The sequence below is a fragment of the Hetaerina americana genome, unplaced genomic scaffold, assembly GCF_022747635.1.
Source record: "Hetaerina americana unplaced genomic scaffold, ioHetAmer1.1.p SCAF_6, whole genome shotgun sequence".
NCBI classification, from domain to species: domain Eukaryota; kingdom Metazoa; phylum Arthropoda; class Insecta; order Odonata; family Calopterygidae; genus Hetaerina; species Hetaerina americana.
In genome coordinates this window covers 78,706,090-78,733,835 of record NW_027287205.1, presented here as the reverse complement: position 1 = coordinate 78,733,835, position 27,746 = coordinate 78,706,090, and the positions used below count along the sequence as shown (strand labels likewise).

General features: G+C 38.1%; 1 protein-coding gene across 3 annotated transcripts in view; it reads left to right on the top strand.

The window, feature by feature from the left end:
• Nucleotides 1–1,238: 1,238 nt before the first annotated feature.
• The window catches only part of LOC139695051 (lachesin-like), a 1,045,117-nt gene continuing 1,018,609 nt past the window's right edge, over nucleotides 1,239–27,746 (top strand). For all 3 annotated transcript variants that reach the window (XM_071593655.1, XM_071593656.1, XM_071593654.1), the window contains exon 1: nucleotides 1,239–2,062. In XM_071593655.1, the coding sequence (XP_071449756.1) occupies nucleotides 1,912–2,062 (151 nt within the window). In that variant the 5' untranslated portion in view covers nucleotides 1,239–1,911. The remainder of the gene's footprint in view (nucleotides 2,063–27,746) is intronic.

Below are 27,746 nucleotides of genomic sequence, written 5' to 3'. Positions count from 1 at the left end.
CTACTGGCGCCCCTACCCTTATGTGTGAATTTCACACGCCGTCGGGCTTAGTACTGGGTGAACTCTGCCATCACCTACCAACCATCAATACGCCCTTCATCCACTATTCCTTCTTCCCTAGGATTTATCCCAACAAACCCCCCTCTTCGCCCACCATACCAAGTACTTCCTCATTTGTTTTCTTCTTTGTCCATTTCACTTTCTCCATCCTTCCCCACACCCACATTTCAAAAGCCTCCAGTCTACGTCTATCCTCCTGCTTCAATGACCACGTTTCCGCACCGTACATAGCTACGCTCCATATCAAAGTTTTTACGAGTCCTTTCTTAATGTCCTTACTCAACGTCCCAGTCATCAACTCCCTCCTCCTTGTGAAAGCCTCTTTGCCTAGCGCAATTCTTCTCCTTAGGTCCCTACCACTTTGACCGTGTTGTTCCAAAACACTACCGAGATACGTAAACTGTTCTACCTGCTTTAGTTTTTGCCCTCCTATTTTAATGTTAAGCTTAGCCTTTTTCTAGGAACTAATGTGAATTGCTCGTGAAAATGTGATTGGTCAGCTGGAACAGTGAAAAACCCAATTACTATTACTGTTCGCGCGTACCCTTAAGGGATTATCGTATTGTGGTGTCCCCTGATGGACTCCAGACGAGGCGACACGAACGAGGACGTCGCCAAGGCCGTCTCTGTTGGGCGATGAAATTTATGGCACACCTCCCGTGGCGAGCAACCTTCCGCCCCGCGCGCGCGTGGTCGCCCGCCCGCCCTCCAAAGGCAAACACGGCCACGTGGGAAGGTCCGGCAGGGGGATGCCCTCGCGTGTTCCCCAGGCCTCCGGGAAGCGCCGCGACCGCCTGCCCTTTGACAAAGCCCGCCGAAAAATGAAGAGGGTGGACTGGGCTACGGAAAACGCGGTTGCGAGCGAGAGAGAAGAATCTGGAGGGAGAGGATATGAGAGGGCTGGAGAAGGAGGTGTGGGGACACTGCTAGAGAGAGAGGGGACCACATGCGATGACTGAGTCTCGCGCCTGCTCCGTGAGGCAATCGATACGGCGCCCGCGCGGTGAACTTCTGCCCCCCACCCTATCCCCTCTCCCCATCCCCACATCATAGTCGGACCCCGCTACCCCTATCGCGGAGAGCGATAACCCCCCTAACCCCCTCTACGACCCCTCGCCTTCCCCTTCGGACCTTTCGACATCTCCCACATGCAGTCATCAGCAACGGTTTGCGGGAGGAAAGCGGCGGTCGGTCCCGAAGCTCAGAAGCGGTAGTAGCTCCCCAACGGCCGAAGACTTCGTTCGGGGTTACGTACTCGTGCTCGGTGCGGCCTGAAAGACCGTCAAAACTCGATTGGCTGCTTCGCGCATGTTCCTTAGAGCGTGCAAAGTGTGTTATTACATTCCAAATATTTTCCCCAAAATCTCCTCTGAAGATTGAAGACCGGGAAATAGTTTTCCTTGGGGGAAAAAAAATCTTTCGTAAAAGAAAGGGAATAGCTGTGAAATAGTTTGGAACTTTTTCCTTTAGTGTCTGCTAGTAATAAGCTAGATGGAGGGGTGAAAAATAAGGTTTGAGGAAAGTTTAAACCGTGATTCTAACCCTCTTCCCCCATGCGGACACTTTCCCCAAATATTTGTAAAAGTTTAAATTGACGACGGAAGTTTTTCGGGAGTTGGCTGAGGTGGGGTGTGATCTTTGGTGTTGCAAATCGTCTCGCTTCCCCCATCCACATTTATCGACTCGACTCACAGTTGATTGTTCGTAGTCGATCGTGTGATTCCACGATTTGTGGACCAGCGAATAAAAAAATAATTAGTTCGATGCACTGAGAAGAGAATAGGGAAAAAAAATAAATCTCCGCTTCGAAGACGGAGTCAAAATCGTCCCATTCCGAGAGATGGTGGTGGGATGGCTGGTGAAGAGTGCGTTTCGTTTGGTGTCTCAAGGAGGGAAGCCGGTGGTGGTGGTGTTGTCGCTTCTGGGATCCCGGGGAGGATGTGCCGCTATGTCCTGCTGTCTTGTGCCATCGCCTCCTGGACCATGCTCCCCAGCGCGGCAGGTCGGTGTTCACATGCACACACACACACACACACACACACGTAACAGACCAACTTCCTAAAAGGGAAAAAGTAAAAAAAATAATAATTTCAGCACTGATGAAATAAGTTCATGCATACCGCCGTGAAACTCGTGATTCCATTCAGTGGAGACATGAACCCTCGGCGGGACTACGCAGTGAAAGTTTTTCAACTTTCCGTCTCGGATTGTGGCATTCACGTAGGGCCGAGTGGATCTCGCGCATCGATGTCTCGGCGAACGACAAATTCAACGTTGATATAATAATATGAGCAAATCCTATTATCTCTGGTACCAACAATTTAGAATGATCCCAATACCTTTCAAGTTTAATGAACTATTGTCAAAAAATTCATTTTGAAAAATCTGCCCTTTCCACAGATTTTTCCTATCATCAAATCATTCGAAGCAAACGGACTTTTAGACGTTTTTATGAGAGATAAAACTTATCCTAAGTATTACAGTTAAATGAAGTATACCATGCAGTTGTTTCTCATAATGTATTAAGGATTATTATTCTAAAACCTAAGGAAAAGTACGGCCGTTTTTTCCACTTTGTCATTGATATTGTAAATGGTGTTATCAACAAAAATACACAATTTTAATTGAAGTGCAATAGGTTCTCCTTTGCCAAAGAATTAACTATTTCAGCTGAAACAGATCTCACTGTCAGTTGCAGATCCAAGTGTTGGACAGATAATATCAAGTGTACTCCAATTGATTAAAAAACTTATTATGTATTAAACAGAAAACAATTCTAACATTGAAGTTATTCATCATCATTAGTATTTCAATTTTAATATTAGTTTACTGAATCCCTCCATTCTTCTGGATTCAGTTTTATTTCCCCCAACCTCTGATATCTTTTCTGTTTTACGTTAGTCTTAAAATATTCCAAGTACTAGTCTATTGGTATTCGCCTCGAAATCTTTACTTCAATTGTCACTTAAATTCATAGTCTTTTCATTCATATTATTTTCCAAATTTCACCTGACTCAAACCAGCACAATCCGTGTCTATTTTTCAAACATAACCGATGAAAATTATCAAGGATCTTGTGGACATTTCCTTTTAATTCATTTTATCAATTTCTTGAATCACGTGATAAATCCGCGCCAAGTGTTTTTGGAATGAGTAAGTTTGGTGCGTGACTCAATGCGTTTCCTCGTGAATCTCCGATGCATCTGGATATCCCAGGATCGCACACGATTAATGCCGAATCACGAAACCGTTTGGCATCTCTGTACTGCACTAAAAATAAAATGTGAAATCAGTCAGCGTTTTATTTATTTTATTTTATTTTTTTTAAGATCTTTTCTCCCGTCGCTGGCGAAAAACCACGAATGCCTCTGTCACGCGTCTTCTTGAATTCAGCGCACTCAGCACTTGAGATGGTCCATTACTCCCTGATTCGCTCGACGTCCGTGCAGAGACCGTCGGGAAGGAAGGCGGGCGGCATCGGGAACTTTTTGTTGCTCTCACTCGTGCTACAAATGATTCTGAACGTCGTTTCTCGTTGTATCCCATGAATCGTCCGACGTGCATGAAATGGTATTGTGCCCCAGAGGAAAAATCATTTCCCCTTTACAAGTAATAAGTACACAATGTGGAAGGCTCCAGATGAGAATTTTGAAACAAGTGTGCCATGGGTGATGTGACACTTGAAAATAACATATACCTATGTAAAATATTTGTATCTCCTTGATTTTTTGTTCTTTCAATTGCGAATGCTGAGTTAAAATAGTATGCAAGTAGCTATATTTTGCCAGATCATGAAAACGACACTTAATTTGCTTGAGTTGGCTCACGGTAGAATAGATAGTCGGAGTTTCGATCGAAAATTTTGAATTCCAACTGTTTGAACTGAGAATATTGATTTAAAAAATGAAAAAAAATTGCTTTCATCATTAGGGTTTAAAATAACGTCATTTCAACAAACTTCGACTTGATAGAAATCAAGAAGTAAAGCCATATTTAAGAATATATTCCTTTTAGACATAGCGAATGTTAGCGTAAATATCAGAAGAGCCAATTATTCGTTTTGGTCGCTATTTGTGGAGAGCAATGAAAACTTTCGAACACAATAGGCTATTTTTCCTGGATATTATATAAAATAATATAAAGGAACGAAAAGTATAACCTTAAGTTCGATTTTGTAAGAGATAGAGAGTTATTTATCTGTCAAGTTCAAACCGTATTATTAGGATTAAATGTAAGCCATTGGGAATCCTGTTTAGACTACGCCGTTACAATAAAAGAGTGAAGAATTAAGCAATAAAAAATTATGAATGATGAAAATAATGCTTTGTGGAATATAATTGAATGAAAAAACAAGTCCTAAACCAAAATAATAGGTATAACTAAGTTAACAAAACCCAAAACAGCCAGTGTTTTAATTTGTTTAATGAGCCATAATTATGGAAGATTTGAATAATTAATTATGAAAGCTGTAATTTTTGGAATGCAACAAATCTTCAATCAATCAAACCAATGAAATCCTCACTTTCTTCTTTTCATCTTCATTTTTATCATTTTTTCAAACGTATAAATTAAGATTTCAATGTTAAAAAATCATCTTATCTCCAGGCTAATTTCCGAATAGTGTCACTTTATCATCATTCCTGCATAAGACTTGGGAATTGAAATACGAATTCAGATGATCATCATTCAATTTAATCAAAAAATGATATAAAATCCCTTGAATTTGTTTTGTAATGATTTATTATCGAATTTTAAACATGATTCAGATTAAAATCTATATTCCAACGAACGAACGTGATGTAGAGGAAGACTCGAGAATGAAACAGAAGATATAATCCGCCACACGGCTCATGCCTGAAAATCTGTCTATCCATCGCCCAATAATCGTACACAGCTTTACGTGACAAGTAATTCTTTTAGTCCCGTTTTTTTGCGAGCATTGAAAAAAAATGCAAGCATTTCCACCACCTTCGGTCTTCTGCGACATTAATGGAAATATGACGTAAGTCATTTTTTATCATCAATGTCATTGAGACGACAAAAAAATGCGAGCGTTTTTTAATATATAAACCCTCTCTTCTCCTCACAAGTAAATTAATTTTTAAATGACATTTATGAAAGTCTCAGCGAAAAAAATGGAATTTGACAATCTTTTTATTCCACACAGAGAAAATGAAGGCAAATCGGACTTTGATATTATATTTTGTTATTTTTCGTCGTATTAGGAATCCATACCTCCGATATTGCGTTGATATGGGGAAAAGTTTTATTCGATAGTCGGAGAGATTCTTTCAGTTGATTAACATCGAAAATTTCAAGAAAAAATGACCAGGTTGCAGCTTGAATCAAAAGTTTTAGAAATGGGCATCGTATTTTATCTACCTCTCCGAATCCCTTTATAATCTGAAATGTGTAATTTTCACCCTTTTGTAACAAGAGCAGCAGTCGTAATGAATGGTTTTGTTTTATAAACGGGAGACTGATATCACCGCTAATTTATATTTGTCCGCCAATCTGCCAAGTGGCATAATTTGCAATCGCTCATGTAACCGGATTATCTGCCTCTGCTACAGTTTGGTGACATGACTCCGATGCTAGCAACTACGTCGTAATGCTGATGAGTTAAAATTTTAGACGAGATTGTTATAGCATTGAAAAATTCTCTCCCGTATCTTGATTAGAATAACCATAGTCTACTCAGCGATAGATCTTCATCATCTAGCCATATTTTTGTGCACCCATAATTTATTTTCCGGTTAATAGGTATGTGAGCAAATACTGGCAGTCTTTCAATTACCCTGTGAAGCATGTAAACCTGTCGGTAATTGGGGTCTAATGAAATATCTTGGTTTCTATTTTCATAGAAAAAGAATCTGGTACATCTTGCCTGTAATAATGTACCTCTTCTTGCCTGGGTGACAAATTGAACGTTAGCTGTATGCCTATAACCTTGGAATCCCGACTAAACTATTAAATGATTCTGCGATACTTGAAGAAAGATATCATTAATATATAACACAAAATCAAGTACGTTTTCCAAAATTCACTCCACCTCCTTCTCAATCGTTACCATACGTGCTCGCAATACTGTTTATCTGAAACTGTAATAAGTATCCATATATTATGTTTACCCATTTAATTATGTTGTTGATACTACGAGGGTCATCCGGAAAGTAGTACCCGTTCGTGAAATAAAGACACAAAAGTAAATATTAACAAACATAAAAAATTTTATTTGAAAGAGGATACTTTAAACTACTTCTCAACATAATCTCCAAGCAAATTAAGGCATTTGTCATAACGTGTGACAAGTTTCTGTATTCCTGCTGCATAGTCCTTCGCCGCCAGCTCATTGAGATACGCGAGGGACCCATCTTGCACAAATTTTTGCATAATGCAGATGGTGTTTAACAATTTCATGAACAATTGTTCGAGAAACATTGGGAAAATGCTCACAGATGTCATCAATTGTGACGCGCCGATCGTTCCTCACGAATTCGTCAACTGAGCTCACCAGTTGGTCTGTAATGACAGACGGTCTCTCCGAACGCTCATCGTCGTGTGTGTTCCCCCTCCCCATGTTGAAGTTGCGACACCACCGCCGAACAGACGACTCGTCCATTACATTGTCTCCATACACCTCCTTTAATTGGCGATGAATATCACATGGGCGAACGTTTCTTGCATTGAGGAATTTAATCACTGCCCTCACTTCACAACTGGCGGCGTTCTCAATTTTTTTAAACATTGTAAACAATCACAGAAACAACACAGGCAATGCTAGCGTCACGCAACTTGGCTCAGAGAAGGCAGACAAGCCACTGAAGCTATCTGACCTCGTCCAGCGGCTACTCGCGTCGTCAGCACTTCATGCGGCACGAACGGGTACTACTTTCCGGATGACCCTCGTAGTTTGCCATCGAGACAATAGTATCATTTGTTTACAAGCTTAATTTTAGTTGCTATGGTTGTTGGGCTTTCATTTACCTTTGTAAAGGATACGCACAGTGAAAATTATTTGTGGAGAATGAATACAGAGGAATTATTCATTTGATTTGAACTCATCCGTTTTCTTTCAGTACGCTTTACGTTGAAAGTATATATCTGTGTTAACATTTCGAGCTGTATTCCTCCAATATCCTTAAATACCACTTCTAGCCTCGGGAAAATACATTATCAATGTGGAAACACCTGTGCTCGTGAAGGGTGCGGCGATGTAACACTCACCACTCCACATAGGAGAAGGTTCTTAACTTATTCGGGTCGGTTTTATTTAAGAATAAAAGTTACAACTTCACTTGATGACCGAGAACGTGTACTCGCCTCCTTTCAATGTCTTATCAATAATGGAGAGTTTCGACTCTCAAGATATTTTAATAATAGGTTGTTCCATATTTTCGAATTACCTAAAATAATAGTGAACTTAAACTTTGGAGATACATCATGTTCGCTCAATATCATCCCTTTGGTGACTGACACAGCTGACCTTACAAAATATGTGAATGGTGAAGGGGTGGAATATTCGGTAAATGCTCAATTGGAAATATGATCTTTTACCTGAAAAACAAGTTATTGATAATATAACCAAAAATTAGTTGAAGCCGGAAAATATGATGTAGATGTGTGGGTAAAAAAAGTGAATTTAAAAAAGATTATGCCTAGAGTGATGACTTCTGAAGACGATCTGGCAATCAACTCACTCCACAATATGGATTCAGTCATAGGAGAGACGTTAAATGCCTAATAATGTATCGTCGAACTACTGTGTCGAGTGATACTCACGAACATATTGGTACTTACTTGTAGGCGCTTATTTCTAGGGAAAGTTAATATATTCGGTGATGGAAGAGACAATTCAGTCTCGAGCTGCTCGGAAAATAGATATCGTCTCCAATTATTGCAAATAATGTCTAATTTATAAATTCTTCGAACTTCAAAGTTTTCGGGTAGATGCGATTCTCCACTAGAGATCTAGTGGAAAAATTGCTGCTAACTGTTCTTTATCATGTTCTAATTCCACTACACTACGCTTGAAATCAAATTTTTTTTACTGTTTTCGTCCGTTCATTGTGTCAGGTTACCCGTGTCTCATTCGTGCGACAAAATAATGAAGGTAATCACATGTTTACTTGTTAATATCTCTTAATTTTATTGTGTGCTGATGATGGTCGGATGTTGTTCGGAAAACAGTGCCAAACTGATACTAATGGTTTTTATCGTACCATCACGGGTTTAAAATAAAATCTACATATTTTTTAATAAATGATATGATCCTAGGTAACCATCCCATAAGCGTCTCAAATGTATTCCTAAACATGGCAAACAAAGGTTTTCGTCCCTAAAGTGATTGTGTGATAGTATTTAAAAACGAAAAAATTCAACTTCCACGAGTGACTTCATATCTATCTACAGTCAGAAGGTACCGCGCGAGCCGTTTCAAAGACCCATTGAATGGCATGAATGCCGTTCATTGCCAAAGTGAGGGGGGGGGGTGAAGGGTTGAAGGATGTGATTGGAGTGAAAAGGGAAATTGTACATGATCAAGAAAAAAGCATTGTGCAGAACACTAATTTTACTTTTATCTTGCATGCATTGTTTGCGAGAAACCTTTTCTTTTGCTGGAGACAGATAAAGGATGAAAGATGTAATGAATCTGTTGATTTTATAATTCATATATTTTCAAACTTGTTAAATCAAATAATATGTTACGCTTTTGGTATCATGTGGTTCCAAGGCCCTATAGTTCAAATACCTTACCATAATTCCGTTGCCACTCTTCTCTCTTCATCACTTCTAAACCTGTCGCGTCATATCCCGACACTTGTTCCACGAGTGTGAATATTAATCATTATCATTTACTTTGAAAAATGTTTCAGGGTCAAATCTTACCCTTCACCTTTTATAGCATTTTCTCTCCAGTAGGTTTTATTTGAAATAAATTAATTGTGGTTATTTATGATTGAAAAAGATAAATTAAGTTCATCAATTCCTAATATTCACACTTCGTTCTGAGCGCTTGATAAATATTTGTTGATCAATTCCATTCAAGGAAAAAGTAAGTGCACGATTATATAAGTGTCGGAAAATGTACTTACAACACTTGTTTTTCGGGCACACATGTTTACTGTGCATTGCATGCATGTGTATTGGACACACTCGTATATTGAATGAATCTTTTGTGTTCAGTCGAAAAGATCCATTGTTTTGATCGTCTACTAAACAACCTACGCAAGTAGTAAATATATGGAAAAGATTTCTATTTATTGTGCATATATATATATATATATATATATATATATATATATATATATATATATATGTATATAGCTAATTCAAATGCCTATTATCATGTGATAATGTACACCATGTCTTTAGATTAAAGATAGAAATCTGAAGCATTTTGAAACATTCGAGAATTGAAGCTTTCTAAATTTGTCAGTATGATATGGTTATCTATCATCTATTAATATCGATTGTAATTATCTAATCCGCATGGGTTTATCAACGATTAATCAAGTAAGACTCCAAAAAGGTTTTGAAATATTATTTGCACTAAAACCATGTAACTGACCTTTTTCGACCAGTTAGTAGCATTTCTATTTTAGTTCTATTTTTAAGTTCTTCGGTTTCCCGCAGCGAGTCGTTTCAGTTTGCTAGAAAATGGCCACTTGGAGTAGGCATTTGCGTCGGGTTATGGATGCGAAAACGCAACCATCGTTTGGCTTGGAAAAGAAAGAAAAACAGTTTTTTGCTGTTATCTGAGTCTGTTGTGTATGTATTAGAATTTGCAGAATATTTTTCAGAGTATTGAAACAAATGTAAATTAATTTATGTTGTTTTTAATGCTGGTAATTGATTTATGTTTAGCTGTTTGCGCATATTTCAACGCTGTTATAATTTATTTGAGATGTTGATGACAGCAAGCTGAAGAAAGTATTTTAATATTTATCGTCCGCGTCTCATTACAATTCGTAAAATATTATTTGTTTCGGTTTTTCATTCCTCATGCCTATAGAGTGCATCCAAAAAGTTTCTTTGACGTGTTTCTGGCGATTGCCCCCTCCCCCCTGTCTTATGTTGGGGCAGTATGTCTTTTGCGTCATGGAAGCAGGGCAACCATCCAACTCGGAGCACAATATCATCCCGTACATACGTATTCAGAGCCCCCCCCCTCCAAAAAAACAAGCCCAACATAACAGCAGTTCTGGAAGTAAAAAAAGGTTTTGTTGTAACGTCTGGGTCAAAATCCAAGGGTGCGCATATTTATGGAAACTTAAAAGAGTAATACAAATCAAATACTTGTAGTGAACTCGTAGGATGAAAAGAACTTCAGTCTTTTTGGCCAGCATATTATGTCGTGCTTTTTGAAACTGTAAGAAGACTTCAAGAACGAAAATTGTTAAGCAAGACATATAATAAGTATATAGCAAATTTTATACGGTCAACAAGTCTAAAGAAGAGGTAACCAAGACTTGACTTTTTCGTTTCGTTTTTCCTGCTTGCTCCTCGTGACATTTTCAAGTTTTCCTTCTTAGATATATTTATCATTTCGCCATCTGCCAAATATTTATCCCCTTCAGTTTGTTATTGGCAATAATATCCAATAGGCACGGCGGCTTTCGATTCCACCACTGCGCAAAAATCCCCACCTTGAACTTCCTCCCATCCATCCCTCCTACTCCGTAATAACAAAAAAAAGTCATAAACAAAAAATAAACGCGCGCGCAGGCACTGTTGCCCACGCGAGTGGGCGTTACGTCGGAATATGGAGCGTCTTCGCTTTTATCGCCGGGACTTACGCGCGTAGGGACTTCGCCAATGACGGCACTGGCGGCCTCATCACGCTGGAAGCAGCTGGAGTAATCCGCCGAATAAAATAGCATGGCGACTGAGTCTTCAAAATTCGTGATATTTTCTTTCCTCCCAAGTCGTACTCCCACTCCCTTTCCTCCATACATCCTTTCCGTCTAGCGTCCGCCCCGTTTAATGATACCAAAATGACATTAGCGCTTTTTGCTAACTACGTTCTCCGAACCAAGAATAGTATGTAAGTATACAATTCGTTACGTGGAATGGATTACGAGATCTGATTTATGCCGTCTGAGAAATACCATACGTTATCCACCAATCCAGATAATGGCTCACGGCGTTTCGTTTTAACTGGTCTCCAAAGATTTCATTTTTCTTCATTGGTTTGCAGATATATCCGTATTCCTGAGGATAAAACAGCTTTAGCAGATGACTTAAACGCTATCAAACTCTAATGGGATACTTGGTAATTAAAGTTAAACTTAAAAATGTGCACAGTGTTAATTTTTTTTGAAAAAACAGCCATTCCTTCCCGAACGCCTACTACGACAGGAATACTGAAATAGAAATGGTAGACTCGGTCAAGTACTTCGGTTTTTTTCTCGCTCACGACCTCTGCTGACTGAAATATATGCGGGGAATATGTGAACAAGCTAACAAGAAATTAGGATTTATAAAAAGAGCGCTGGGTAATTGTAATGAAAATTGGAAGAGGAATGTTATCTTTCGCAGGTTAGGCCTCATGTAGAGCTGCCAGTATAAATTGGATACTCACGTAGTTGGATAGGTTTCCGAATAATATCGCGTGCAGCGTAGATGAGCTAGATTTGTAAAACGTTGTTATCGAACCGTATAGTTTCAGGCTTAACTTAGTGGAAAATTTCCATATTCGAGAGAAATGATAAACAGCAATTGTGGTTTCCATTTTAGTTTTTTTTATCCACAACACCAGAGTTTCAACACTTCGTGTCATCGTTATCTGAAGATGACACGGCGTGCAGAAACTCGGGCCTTGTGAGTAAAAATACTCTCGTGGAAATCACAATTGTTAATTATCATACCTCTCCAAAACGCTATGTTAAACATAGTAGCGCATCAGACAGATAAGAGGAGCTAGGCTGGTAACCACTCACGGGGGGAAGGTTAAATCACAGAATAAATCTCTTGCATAAACTGGAAGGATGTATGTTTAGCAATGATGTTGAAAATGTATTATTATCACTATCATATTATGGTAGGAGAGATCATGTCAATAAAATTAGAGAGATTATGTGTTGAACAGTTAGATTTAAGATATCATATTTTCCACGAACGATAAGGCATCAGAATAACGTTGTCTAGCCACTGTAGGGGTAAAAACATTCGGGTCAAAATTAGTCTGGTGTGTATTCACCCTTTTCCATACCCACCAGAGTAGGCTAGCAGAGTATTAAAAAATACTAAATACTAAAATACTAAATCCCTTCCCGATTCTGCCCTCTCTTGATTGCCTTGAAAATGTCACCCTGCTCCAGCTCATAGAGGCAGATGGGGAGACTTGAGGGTTTAAAAATTATGCTCGAAATTGCTCCCGATAGTTCGACCCGACTGTGTTTGGGAGTGAAGGGGGGAGTTTTAACGAGTTTCTCGGCGGCGCGAGTTCTAGAAAATCTCGCTACAGATTATGCATTGTAGTCCCGCCTCATTTATGAAAAGAAAGTGCACCAGGGCCTTATTTTCAGGCGCGCTCAAAAAAAATGAAGCCTTATGGAGGAAATTAGTGATCATCATCATTAATTTTACGGGATTTTGGAGCACGTGATTACATTAGGATTTCAAAAATTTATTTTTCCTACTCGTCAGTGTGGCGGATTGGCATGGTGAGTATTTATGTAGATGCATGAGAGTCCTATCATGACGATTTATCTTGATTCAACGAAATGAACATATCTCTAATTTTTTCTTAAGTTTGACATGCCAGAAATTCTCTTCGTCAATCGGAAATGACGAACGGCTTGTATTTCACGAAATTTAAATAAAATTTACCTGAATAAAACCGGCTGCTTTCCTATTGATAGGACTTTTTACTTAACCTGGAGGAATACCTTCCTGATTATACAGATAGAAGCTCAAAAGATTAAATTATTTTTAGTACGATTTTTACTCGTATGAGTAAATTTCATGTTGACTTTTTAACCTAAGTGATAAAACCCGAAGTTCGGATGGGTTGGTTGGGGTAGTGATGACTTCGTGCTACGGCCAGCGGAGATTCAAGCGGCAGCGTAAGGGGTCAATTCCTTTCTCTGTGCTCCCTGTGATTGCTCAGCAATGTCAAATTGCCGCGCGGAAAATTAAACAATTCAGCTATAGGTGACTATTATTGCCAGAGTCACCCAGATGGATACTTTGACCACCCAATTAATGCTCCATGCATTCCACCCGCCTCACCTCTTATGATTTTATCACAATAAAATAATCAAAATCTTTCAATCCATTGCCGTTAGTTACCATTTAGAATATGTAATCAGCAGATATTAGAAATATATACTAATTTTAGATTGAAACAATAAGGGTTAATGCAAATTTTAAAAATAATTATTGTATCAAAGTAATGTCCATGAATTTGGCCTGTTTCTGAATTGACTGCGGACTAAACGCCGGACTACCCGCTTTGTGAGCTATTTTTAAATGTAGTACTCAATTAAAAGATCCTATATTGTCTTCCCTCGTGATTTCGGAACATGTGATATCACGGAAATATTATGTATAGTTATTTCTCAAAACTAAGTGTGACGATAGAAATAAGTGACTTCGTTTTACTTAACTGTATAGAATGAATTGATATACTGTACGAAATGAATTTATGTACGATAGAAAAGATTGATTCCTTATTCATGAATGGTGCACCCCATTTCAATAGGGTATAAGATTATATTAAATAATACAAAATGTTATGAGGAAGAAAAAGTCAATGAAGCCGTTTACTCTTATCTTTCTTCTTCATTTAATCTGAGAGAGTCATTGTAAAATGTTCGAAGCCACATCCATATGGGCTGATAAAGGTAGCTGGCAATAAACTTCATCTCTTTTATACAGCCTTCCCGCTTGATTCAGTCATTAGTGTGATTACATCTGGAAGCCGACGTGTCCCGATAAGCCGACAAGAATGAATGCGGCCGTCAGGAATAATTTTTTTTCGTTCTTTTTTCCCGGGCCAATCAACGTCGATGATGCGAGAAGCGACTTGCTTTCGATTCCTGGTATGCTGTATCGACTTATTAATCTAATGCGAATCGAAACAATCTAGAGAAGAGAATGAAGAACTTTTCATCACATTCAACGGATTTCCCATTTTTTAGGAAAGCGTGCTGCTTCATTGCTTATCGAAATGCGATATCCGTATCTTATATCGTCGTGTTAAATACGTGGTTAAGTTTTCTGCAAGTATTATTATGCAATTGGATATTCTATTCCCTTGTGAGTAGAGAAAAATAATTTTGGAAGGAGTGGAATAAAATATTGGTAGTAGAACCACTCAAGTCAAAAACCGCTAAAAGGTTCCCAAGAAAATAAATTAGGTGTGATTTCATTGAAAAATCTAACTAGAAATTCCCTTTGCACACATGGAGAGCAAATGAGAACAAGATGTTTAGTGCGGTGAAGAGCTTTTCACTTCAAATTAATCTGTTAACACGGAAGTATTTCTTAGTTCTTCTATGGTAAGATATGACATGCCTTAATTAAGAGAAAGATAATCCAGTGCCAACAAATCCATGTGAATTTTAATTCCCGAAGCTATCCTTTTTCACAACAAAAGTAATTTAGCCTCTGCAGGAATTGTGGATGTAGCATATGATTTTAACATGTCATCCCTAGTACAAGCAAACAGAAATTAAATGGATATTTGACGAACAATGTCTGCTTACTTTTCACCAGTGGAGTGCTACAACTATGACGTACGACACTGCAGATGCAAGCTGAAATGTTCCAATGCTTACAGGAATATATGTATGTTAATTCTGAAAACAGTTTTTATTTTACAGATTATTCTAAAAAAAGTTTTTCTAATTTCTAAAAAAATCAACTTGAACTAGCATCCTTTTGACTAGTATTGGAAAGTAGTACTCTAAAAAATAAACCAGTCTAGAAGAGAAAAAAACATAATTTTTATTTATTTGGAAAATTTTGTTTGGTATTAAATTTCCAGTTTTGTTTCCTAAATTCATACACAATTAATTTTACAATTGCCTTGCCCAAATATTCCGTTTACCTCAGACGTTCTAGGAAAGGAAACTTCAGTTTCTTTAAAATTGGTATCTTTGGCTATACCTCACATCAATATTCTCTTCACAGTTGAGTGCAAAATGATGCGCACCTTTTAGGATTTCCAATATAAAATATAGCATTGAGGTGTGCAGCTACCTGAATTACAAAGAACAGATATTCACACGCATTGATTTAAAGGAGAGATATAGAACTACATTTATCAACATAGTTGATTTGTGCCTTCAGCAATTTTAAGATTTATAACCAAATATGGAAAAATATGGGATATATCCCGTGCATTAGTCGGGTGATTTTTATTTGTATTCAACTTTTTCATGGCGCCATGGTATTTCATATTACATCGAATTACGGTGAAGATTTTTTCCTGATTCCTTGAGGAAAATACATTGACGGATCATTCGACTTTGCTGTTTTTCGTAGTTTCAAAGTAAATTTAGAGAGTGGCCTTTAATCTGCATTTGAAAAAGGTAGTTGAAACGGGAACTCGGATAGTAATTCCATTTCTTGGTAAATGGTGATTTGTAATGGGACTCTAGTTTACCCTTGAATCAAAAGCCAACATTTTCGATTAATAAATTTAGTAGGAGATGGAAAATTTGAATTCCATTAAAAATTCGATTCCAGAAATCGTTAGGAGTGTTTAAATCAGTCAAATCGATCTTTTATCTTTTCGCTATCCACACTTTTTTAAGGTAGTCTTCTCTTTGAGGACAGCTTTTTTGTATGGGCACATACCAGCTACATTTCTATGATTTACTTAAGACGGTGCAAGAAAATACCCATAGAAATAAAATCTTGGTCAATCCCACGAAGTTCAGCCATACTACATGTTTTTGAACCCAGGGGAAATTTTTAATCCGTGGATCATATTTTTTTAACAAATTATGATTTTTATTGGGCTAACTACCTTCGTTGATGCCTAAATATTTTCTGGGGTGTATTTAATTACGAAGATGGTTGCCGGAAAAAAAGTACTACGATGACTAACGTAGTTTTCCCACAATTTTTTTTAAATTTATTTTACTATCTAATTAATTATTGGCAAAGTGCTCGTCGTTACCATTAGGTATAAAGAGCCGATAAGGTCATGCGAATATGTTGACAAGTGAGGCCTTCGAAAAATAATCAAATTCCTCATTAATTATCAGACTCCTGGTGTCGTCTAAAGTTAAAAAGGTTTCATAACCACTCTCGCGTGAAGAACGTACTGCGAGCAGCTGCTAGCGGTGCATGACCGACCGGTTTCCCCCGTCCTCGGTCGGCTCCTGCATTCCCCATCCACCCGCTTTTTCTCCCCGCCTTTCATTCCGGGCGACTTTTCGGCGGGATCCCGCTATTCCAACTCGTCCCAAGGCCCACGATTTTTCCCACTCCCCCCTTCATCCCTCTTGAGCCGTGCGTCCTCTTCTTTGCGTTAGTTTTCCGGGAGAGAACACGTGAATAAAGGCAGGAGGGTGTAGGGACAAGGCGAAAGAAAGAAGGGGGCTGAAAAAACAAAGATACCTCGTTCCCGATTTTTTTTATCCGCACACAAATTCAGACTACTTCACAGGAACGCTCTTTTATCGCTCATGTGATGGAGGTAGAAGGAAGAGTCACATATGTAGGGAGGGGAAAAAAGACATTTGTAATGGTTGGCTCACTGCCAGGGTTGGGTGAGGAGGGGGTGGAGTCTGTGGTTCAAGACTCCCTTTTTCCACCTCGGCAGCATCCAAACGTTATCGCCACCGACGGTTTCCAACCTTTTTTCTCCCCTTCCGCCTGCGTTTCCTCCCTTACTCTCTCATCTCCATCCTCTTCGGTTTCTTTTTCTATCCATTCGATTCCTCTTCTCTCTGTGGGTGTATATCGCCTCCCCTGGATCTCAATGGGATCAGGTGTTGGAGCGGATAGTGTCTTGGGTTCTCAGCCATCGGGGTTCCTGGTACAAATCATGGTATGTGTTAACTCGCCGTGAAATACGGAATTTTTTCACGACTTGTGGAGATATCTGTTCCGTCAGAAACACGTCTCTTGTGAAACGAAATTCAAGGGGATTCCACGCATGAGTTGGGGGCAAATTATATCTAGTGTGACCTTTGGGCTTGAACTGATGCACACCTTGGGCCTTAGATATTCAGGAGAATATATTCGCTTGAATTGACGCTTTGTATGCGGGAAGTATTTACAGGGAAAAGGTTTAGTTACCTACCTTACCGTAAGACGTAACTAGTTTGGATTTCAAAAGTTACTGATCACATTACTTGAGCCCAAATTTGTGTTTGTTTAACTCAAAAGCTTCTCGAACGTATTTCAGAGTTAATGTCAAGAGTCTCTCAAGAACATTGTCTAAGATATGTAAAGCACTCATTTACTCATAAAATGGACCAGTTTTGATGTTGGTCATTGGAAACACCATTGTTTACGTTTTCCATTATGTTTTATGCTCCCTTGCATCTCCCAAAAAAAGCCACAGGTCCCGAAATACTAACCAAAATTCGAAATATGATTTAAACTAATGCTCAGTACATTTTAGTGTCACCAACCATGTAACCATTTGTGTACAGTTGACTATTTTTTTATTAAATACATGATTTTTGCGTTCATATATCTTGGGTTAGTTAATAGTCATTCAGAAATCAACAATCTTGTGACACGTGAATGACATTTGAAATATTCATGATATTTATCACGTTATTTTGAATGCTAATTTCAGTTGTGAAAATAATTAATTGTAATAATAATCTTAGTAAGCATATGAAAAAACCATCAACGCTGTAATCGGCTCGAAGCTCGGTTTGGTACATCATGGTAGAGTTCACCCAGTACTAAGCCCGATGGCGTGGGAAATTCACACATGGTCTGTGTGCCAGTTATGGTTTCCCAGAAAGGAAAAGTAACAGAAAAACCGCACGGCTGTCGAACGCGGGAATCGAACTCGGGCCAGCCGGTCAGTGGTCTAACGCGCTACCCCTGGACTCCCGCGAATCATAAGTATGGAGTGGTTTTTAGCATAATGTTGCAGTTTGGAAGTTGTTCCCTCGATAATTCAGAGTCTATATGAAGGGCAAATATTTTATCATTAAATATATACGCTATGTTACAGCTATCAGTATTCTACCGAGAGACATTGTCGCTATTTATTTAATTATTTATTCAAATGCGTTCGTTTTAACAATTTTATTTAACGAAAAACAATTTAGAGTACTCTGTTAGACAATAAAATATGGATATACAATATCTAAAACGGATTTGAACCGCTAACCCTACTGTGAAATGCAAAATCCGTTCTCAGTAAACCTTAGCTAAGGCTTAGGTTTAAATATTTCTGCGCGTGAAATAAATAAAATGTTTACGCTAAACTCGCACATACATACATGCATTAGTTGAAAGCAAGCTTGTAGTTGTAAATTACTTTTTTTCCTTCAAATATATTTTTATCAGGGGAATCGTATTTCCTGGTTTTGACAAATGGATACAATTATCAGGCTGATAGAGGAAAATGAATGTACATATTTGAATGTAATGATCACGTTTAATTAATGAGCACTAATTAAAACAAATGACGTTTTATTTGTTTGTTGTTCTTCGGGTGAACTGGTATTATGTGTGATATTGTGTCGGTATTAAATAATTGTCACCGGGAATATTTCCTCTTGGGTCCTAAATTTTATATTTTTGATAAACTTTATGAAAATATATTTAGGCCGCAGATTTTTTAAATTTGTTTGTTTAATTATCGTCATGAAAAAATGGGTGCAATTCTTCGATCGTCGAAGTCTCCTTACTATATTAAATTCTAATAGTACGGCTTAATTAAAACTAGTGACCGAATATGACGGTGACGCTGACTGCACGAGTCTCTTTTATTTTTTTCCGGCTTTAATGTTCTCTGTTTCTCGTTTTTTCGTAATCACTTCATTATGATGGGGCTATTTTGATTTGTGATTATTTAAAGTGGTTTCACTGCAAAGTGAGTGATTTATTAATCTCTCCAATAAACACGAATTTCCTTTTTCTAGAGCCTCGAACTTTACAAGTAGATTCCATAAATCGTATCCTGGATTGTTTCTCTTAAATATGGCTATAAAACATTATTATTAATGTCCCTTTTGAATAAAAAAACCTTGCTGGCTCATTTTTTATCTTATTCATCTAACACCTTTCCCGCTAAATAAACTTATTTCTCAATCTCATCTTTACGTCTTCCTGTAAAAAGACTCATTGAATTATAGGAGTTTTATCAATTTCCTGTTATTATATTAACTATCTATTGACATATGTTGAACGCACAGTCCAGCGCTCAATCCACTGGGACTACCACGCTCCCCGACATTATACATGCGAATAAAATATCCACTGGTTGTCTACCGACCGGAGGGTCCGGGTTGGTTTCCCGAGGACACCTCGGGTCCAGATCCTCCTGGGAAACCATAGGTGACACATGAAAAGGATCTGGCTCCCCTACCCTGGTGTATGAATTTCACATGCCGTTGTGCTTAATACTAGGTGAGCTCTAATATCGCCTATCAAACCGACCTTCGGGTAGAAAACTGTGGTTTCACAGGAAAATCTGGCCCAGAGGTGTCTTCAGGAAACGAACCCGGACCCTCTGGTCCGTCGCTTAGTGCTGAATTCGCTAGAACTACCAGTCTCCCCGACAAAATATATGTGAATACAACATCCCGCACAACCTTAGTTAAGTAAATATGAGATGCATGATAAAAAGAAAAGTAAATAAAATTGAATTTAAAAATTAATGCATATAAAACAGTAGAGCTATCTTTTTTGAATAAAAATGTTGTATTATCCTGGGAAATTAGAAACTTATGCTGACAGTGTGTTTGAATAAAAACCTTTTGGATTTTCGTATGAAATTAAACGCCATTCATCTGGTTTGTGCAATCACTGTCTTAATTGACTCGGGAATCGCGCAAAGCACCAGTAAAGAATAAAATGGAAATAGGGATTAGGATAAAGAAACTCACCTAAATGATGTTAAGGTTTTAGAACTGTAATTAAGGGTAATTGTTTAGAATAATTGAAAAGATCAGTGAAAATGAAGCATGCGAGTAGACAGGTGTAAAGTTGTTGCGTGGAAGACAAAGAAAAGTGAAAGCGAGTGTGAATATTAGAAAGGATACGATTTGATAAGATAAGATTTATTGGACAGAATTTTTAGAAAAGACTAAAATTTTATTGTGGAAAGTTCATATTATATTTTATTTGAGGTGAATATTTTAACTTTACACCTCAAGATTAATAAAGAGCAATAGGAAAGAAGGAAGTGTGTAAGAACCGAGTAAATTTTTCAATCTACGTGCTATTGGGGTTGCGGTTAAATATTTAAGTTAAAATTCGATAGCAACTTTATTTACTCTGTAATACGAGTTATTCTCTGAAATTTACATAATCAGGTTAGAATAATATGGATACTGACGCTTGATCCAAATACTGAACAATTCTGACTATGTCTTAGCCCTCTCCGTTCGCTTAGGTAGAACATGGCACGTTAACTGTTTTGTGTGGGCTAAAGCAGCAGCCTCGGCCCCAACAATACATGGATAATCCATCCGAGGATGTCATTCCCCGAGGCGTTCAAGAGGCTTAGGCAAACCATAGCAGCGTTACTAATCGAGAGAATTGACGCGAGACTTCGTTCGCCCTGTCTGTCCCAGTAGATTTTTGGACATTCAGAATGAGTTCCACATTTTTTGACGTATTATTATGGACGTTTGAATCTGCGGGAACCCTTAATTCAAATGACTTCATATTTCTATAACAGTCTCGTAAAGGACAATCGTAAGCTGATATTTTGGGTGAATATGATGGTCAATTCATAAGTATTCCTAGACCATTTCTTCGATAAATAAGGATATCATGACGAGAACCATTCTAAAGAAAGATCAAACCAGTCTATGGTGTATTTAAAATTTTTTTGGGAAAACTAGATTATTTTCAGGATTCATGGTACTGGATAAGTATATCTGGCGAAGTTTAGAGAAAAAATAAATAGAACAGCATATTCGTGATCATACGTACTGTTTTTCCTGGAGAAAAATTTCCTTGTGTTGATCATGATCGTGTACGTATGAAATCCATGAAGATTCATTCACTTCGAAAAGCTCGGTTAGAAATTTGTTTGGTGTGAAACCCGCCATGTGGTAGCCGACCAAGCCGACACCATGTGGTAGAAGCACAGTGAAATTGTGAAAAACGATTAATATAAAGGGTTGGAAACCGTCGGTGGCGATAACGCTTGGATAACGCTGCCGAGGTGGAAATAGGAAGTCTTGAACCACAGACTGCACCCCCTTCTCATCCGATTTGTAATACCTTTATAGTTAAGAAATACTATTTCAGGAGCATTGAAAACGACGTTTTTTCAGCAAAAAGTGGAAATATTTGAGAAACGTTCACAAATTTCTCCTCGCCATAGGAACGTCACCAGTTTACATAGCCATATACTCGTATGTATGCACATGTATTTGTGCATACCGATTATGAAAGCCGATCTGTTTGAAAACCTGGTCATTGTGCTTTACCGAAAGTATCATATGCAGGATGAGTTTACTCTCAGGAAGTGAAGTATGTTCCACTTAGGGTTGAGGCAGTGAATTTCTGAAATAAATTGAAAAGTGAATGAGACGAAGGAAAAGAATATGGAAAAATATTGCTGAAACATTTAAGTTGGCGCATTTCATTCATCAATTGTGAGGAATTTGCTTAAAATATTTGTATGAAAAAGTTTTCATTCCAAGTGTCAGATTCAGAAGTTCCCTTTGATATTTTCGGGCAAAAGTACATGACTTTATTCTTCTTCTTGCAAGCATAGCCAAGGAACTCAAGATATTTTTAAGTGTGAAGAACTTATTTCAAATTCACCTTAGTTGTATGCAAAATTTTAAACATAATTTGGAAATACAGAGAAGATGTAAATGAATTATGGACCAATATAATTCTCTCGTCACTTGTGCGGTGAGGTATTAGACATTATATCTATACAGATTCGTCTACCGAGAACCCATAGCTGAAATATTTAGCATTATTCAATATTAATGTGTTTCAAAACGCGTTTCGAATGGCGTATTTCTATCTTAATAGACATGCTATGAACAATAGTTTCCTATAAGAATGAATATTGAGCTATTAGTGACCGCTGTGAAATTAAAAAAATTAAATCATAATTAATAACTTATTCAGCTTATAGGTTACAGGGCTAAAACTTCCTAGATGACTAAAAGGCTCACTAGAAGTGACGAGGAAGCTGTATTCTAGCATAGTTTGCGTCAGAAATTAATCCACCACTAAATTGATAAACAATTTTCAACATGATACTTAATTACGAGAATGTTTTTGAGTATTTTGCTCTCTCATTGGTTTTTGAAGGGATATTCTGCTGTTTTGATAAAGGGTTGGAAGACATTTTAAATTGCTTAACCAATTAACAGGTTGAATTAAGTTTAGCCAAACTGATCACACATCATGCGCTCTTAATGATGTAACACTAAAATGTTAACCAGATTCTTTACGTATGTTTCCATTTAATCTAATTGATTTAATACTTTTTTTAATTACATGTTTTAGAGTCATCTTTTTTAATGATTCATTCTTTCGTTTACATTTCGTCATGTAGACGGATCTCGGTCATCACTTGTGTTCTTTCACTTCATTCCACAGAATCACAATTGCTTTTTTCTAATGAAAAACAGTTTACTTCTTTTGATGTATCATATCATATGGAAAAAATCGAGCTGATAAGTTTTAGGGAGGAAAATTTAGCATGCATAATTTAGTAAATGAATAAATATTTTCATTTGGCATATTCTTTTTCAAATGACTACGTCCAATTATTTCGCCGCTAATAATATCGTCGCAGCTGTGAGACTTTTGTTCAGGTAAATATTTTACTAATTTCTTCGGTTTATAATAAAAATGAGACATAACATGAAAATTTGAATTGGCTTCATCCCTGTTTGTTAATGATAAGCCTCGCGTAAAAATTATAAAAATAGCAATTTCATTTTTTTAAGCTGATTTTAGTTGCTAGTTTAATAGAAGCCAAAGCCTTTGGTATAATAAATAAAAGGTGGCCTACTAACGCATTAAAAAACGAAAAGTTGCGCTAAAGGTTAGGAAAATATCACACTTATCTAATAGGATTTCGGTATTAAGGTGATTCATTAAAAAATATGCAAATTTACTTTCAAATTCGCCAGCACTATCGTACCCAAAATGAAATCACGGAGGAATTATTTTTCGTAGGTAAAAAGTACATGTCCATAATCAAAATAAAACTTATTGATAATTTTTTCATTATACAAAAGCGTAACTAAACATTTTTTTTTAAATTAAAGTTTGATGTTTGGTGAAATACAGCAAATAGTTAAATATCATAGTTCGGCTAATGACTGAATTGCCACGATGGTTTACGTAAATGTAATCCACGCTTTGATTGGAGACTCAGCTCCATAACTGTGTACTTCATTTTGTGCTATCAAATATGAAAACAGCTATGGCCGAATGTCTTCATAAGTACCAACTCATAGCTATCATAAATGGCGCTGCCACTTATTTAAAGTTTTCTTTGGACGCAAGTTTACTTACGTTTATTTGGATGTAAGTCACCAGTTAAGTGTGCAGGGGACAATTAATAAGTAATGTACTGTACTAATGAGGTGTTTCGTATTGAGGAGGTGCAATAAATTACTCAGTTGGCTGAGGGAAAATTTTCTTTCAGTATATTGACAATCGTAATTATTCGTTTTACGTTGATTCAACCAGATCCGTGGTGTGAGAATTCAAAATGTAGAAGAATAACACCATTTAGCCTCGCCGAGTAAATAATGATTTTCGTGACTCTCGAGTAAAAAATGCTCGGATTACGAGAGCAAAGAAATGTGATTATTTTTAATCTAATAAATACTCAGCAGTGAGTCCATTTTTATGCTAATTTATGATTACTGAACAGGATACGATACTAAAGGTGCATGACTACGTACACGTAACTAGAAAAGCTAGCGGGTATCAACTATGGTAATGTATTGAATGTAAACTCTAAAAAATGAGATACCCCTACTCGCACATGGTGTTTCAAAATTACTGTCAAATTAAAACAGCCTTATCCAAACATAAAGACTTTGTATTTTTCCACAGATTTTTATTATTAGGTGCAATGCGTTTCGCCGACTTGAGGCATCATCAGGTACCTTACAATAAAATGTGTACCTTATAATAAAAATTTGTGAAAAAGTACTTAGTCTTTTTAGTATGGATAATAAATACTCCCATGCTGTAAAACCTGAAACAGTAGCATATATAAAATTGCCATCTTGTCAATCTGGTACAGAGTACTAGATAATACGTTAGCAAATGTAACTAGTCTTCTTGCTAGCTAAAATTTGCCCATTGCTGCCTCTAATGTGAATCTGACGTTGTGCCTGTATTTGTATAGAACCATTTTTGTCTCAACCCCAAGTTTGGTTATAGCCGAATCGAAAGTTATTCCTTCTTGCGTGCCATAACGGCAGAGAGACATGCATTCTATTATATGGTGCGTTTCCTCTCCTTATTGACTTCTGAATTTTTATGTGAATATCTCCTCTTGGCAGGTTCTCAAGGATTAAAAAATAATTATTTTTCAACTCCCATGAACTCTAATCCTAATATTAAAGAAAAATTTTCTCTTCACTGCTAATGAAAAATCCTCTCCCCATTGATGAAAAATATTCCCATCCCAAAATATTTCTCTTTATGCTATAAAAGTTTTATCCCAATGCCGAAGTTTCAACGAATCTTGGATTCTGAATACAGCTGCTCATATTAATACGACTCACAAGATTAAGAACTGCTTTACCTGCGAAAAAGGTCAACTTTTGCCATTTAAACGAAATAAAAAGTCTTTTTAAGTCTTCTAAAATAACCCTTATGTGTTCTCCGTCTTAAGTGTATTTCTTGAGCGCGCTCTTTCGGATCTCTATTGTTTCCTAAGTCGGGCGAGATATATAGTTTTCCCTTTCATTTCGAGAGAAATAAATCACACAGATAGGCTGTGTTTCATTTATAAAACTTGTTTATTTCCTTTTCACTGCACTGCAATTGCCTTATTAAATTTTATATTTCTTAAGGGCCCTCCCCGGACTACAACCTTGACGTGGTGGAAGGGCTTGTGCGTTCCGATGACCCCTAGAGCTGTACTGGCGGGAGTAATAAAAATTGCTCCTGGTATGGTCACCCATGCCAGATAGGTCGAAGGTTAGGAGCCAGACGAAAGGTAGTCCACGCAGCGTCTGTTCCTCAGTGAGGCGGCTGCAATGGCGTCTGACCCCAGTGGGGCGGCCATTAAGTGATGGTGTCACGTTAAAAACACTATTGAGGAAGGCAACGGGAAACCACCTCAATTATCATTCCCAAGAACAATGTGATGGACAATAGAGATATTTTGAGTCCTGGCAACCACGGGGCTCGGCCCAATCGGCCGTGTGTCGTGCCCGGCAGCGGGGGAGGCAAGGCTTCCGCGGTCGTCATCCCACGAAACCCTTGCAAGGGAAAACCAGCAGCAGCAGGACAGAAGACGCAGGAGAAGAAGACCAAATTAGTTAGAATAGGAACGTGGAATGTTAGGACAATGATGAGGACGGGGAAATTGGAGAATGTTAAGCGAGAGATGGAAAGGGGAAATATAGATATTTTAGGTCTATGCGAGGTGAGATGGAAAGATAGCGGGGATTACTGGAGTGATAAGTATAGAATAATATACAGCGGTGGGGACGAGAGCCAACGAGGGGTCGCCATAGTATTAAATGAAGAGGTAGGAAGAAGCGTAGTCAACATAGAGCAGGTAACGGATAGAATACTACTAGTGGAGATAAAAGCAGAACCGACGAACTTAGTTATTATCCAGGTATACATGCCACCGAGCAACCATAAGGAAGAAGAGGTCGATAGGATATACGATCAGTTAGAGGACATGATTGCATGTGTTCCTGCAGGGAAACATTTGATAGTGATGGGGGATTGGAATGCGACAGTAGGCGAAGGAAGAGATGGTGATGAGGTGGGGGACTACGGTTTAGGCACGAGGAATGACCGCGGGGAGAAAGCAGTTGAGTTCTGCAGGAGACAGGGGTTAGTTATCACCAACACTTGGTTCAGACACCACAAAAGACGCAGGTATACATGGAAAATGCCAGGTGACTCGGGAAGATATCAGCTAGATTATATCCTGGTTAGACACAGGTTTAGGAACAGTGTGATAAATTCCCACAGCTTCCCGGGAGCGGATGCGGACTCAGACCACAATTTAGTTGTTATGAAATGTAGCGTACGTTTTAAAAAGATAAGGCAGGGGCGGCGAGTTAGAAAATGGAATGTAGAAGCATTAAATGGGTTGAAAAGAAAGGAATACAAACAGGCGGTAGAGAAAATCATGGAGGACGGTAAAGAGCTAAGTACTATTGAAGAAAAATGGGATGGTATCAAAAAAGGGTTGTCTAAAGCGGCAAAAGACACTATTGGAACCGTTAACGCTAAAAGGACTCGTAAACCATGGATCACGGATGAGATGATTACAAAAATGGATGAGCGGCGAAAATGGAAGAATATAAATACAGAATTAGGCAAAATGAAGTACAAAGAATTGAACAATAAATTGAGGCGGGCAACAAATAAAGCAAAGGAAGCATGGTGGAAGACGCAGTGCGAGAATATGGAAAGTCTGCAGAGGAAGGGGGAAATCGGTGCGCTTTACAGCATAGTTAAATCTTTATCGGGAAGTAAGAAAGGGAGATCAACGATAGCAGTTAGAGATAAGGCCGGTAAGGTAATAGTTGACGCAGGAAAGATCCAAGAGAGATGGAAGGAATATGTAGAAGACCTGTATAGTAAAGAGCTTAGACCAACAAAGTTAGACATTGAAAAGGAACATAACGTAGAGGAAGATAGCTTAGGTCCAGGCATACTAGACAATGAGATAGAAAGGGCATTAAGGGAGATGAAACTAAATAAGGCCGTGGGGGTAGATAACATTCCCGTGGAGCTTTTGAAATGCTTGGGAAAATGTGGGAGGAAGAGGCTATATGGGCTGATCCGTAGTATTTATGAGGAGGGAATCTGGCCGGAAGACTTTGTGAGATCAGTTTTAGTTCCTATTCCGAAAAAGGTAAAGGCCACGTCATGTGAGGACTATAGGACAATTAGTTTGATATCCCACGCAGCTAAGGTTGTTCTCAGGATCATAAACAAAAGGATAGAGAGTAGGGCAAATGATTACTTAGGGGATGATCAGTTTGGGTTTAGGAAGGGGAGAGGTACGCGTGATGCCATTGCAGTAATGAGATTATTAATCGAGAGGAATATAGAACACAACCAGGAGGTATTTGCCTGTTTCGTAGATTTCGAAAAAGCGTTTGATAGAGTAAATTGGGAAAAACTAATGAGTATATTGCAGAAAATAGGAATAGATTGGAGGGAAAGGAGGCTAATCCGCAACCTGTACATGTCTCAGACTGCTCAGGTGAGGGTGGGAAACGGGGAGTCAGGATGGGCAGTGTTAGGAAGGGGTGTAAGGCAGGGTTGCCAATTATCACCGTTGCTGTTCAACCTGTACGCAGAAGAAATGATCAAAGAGGCAT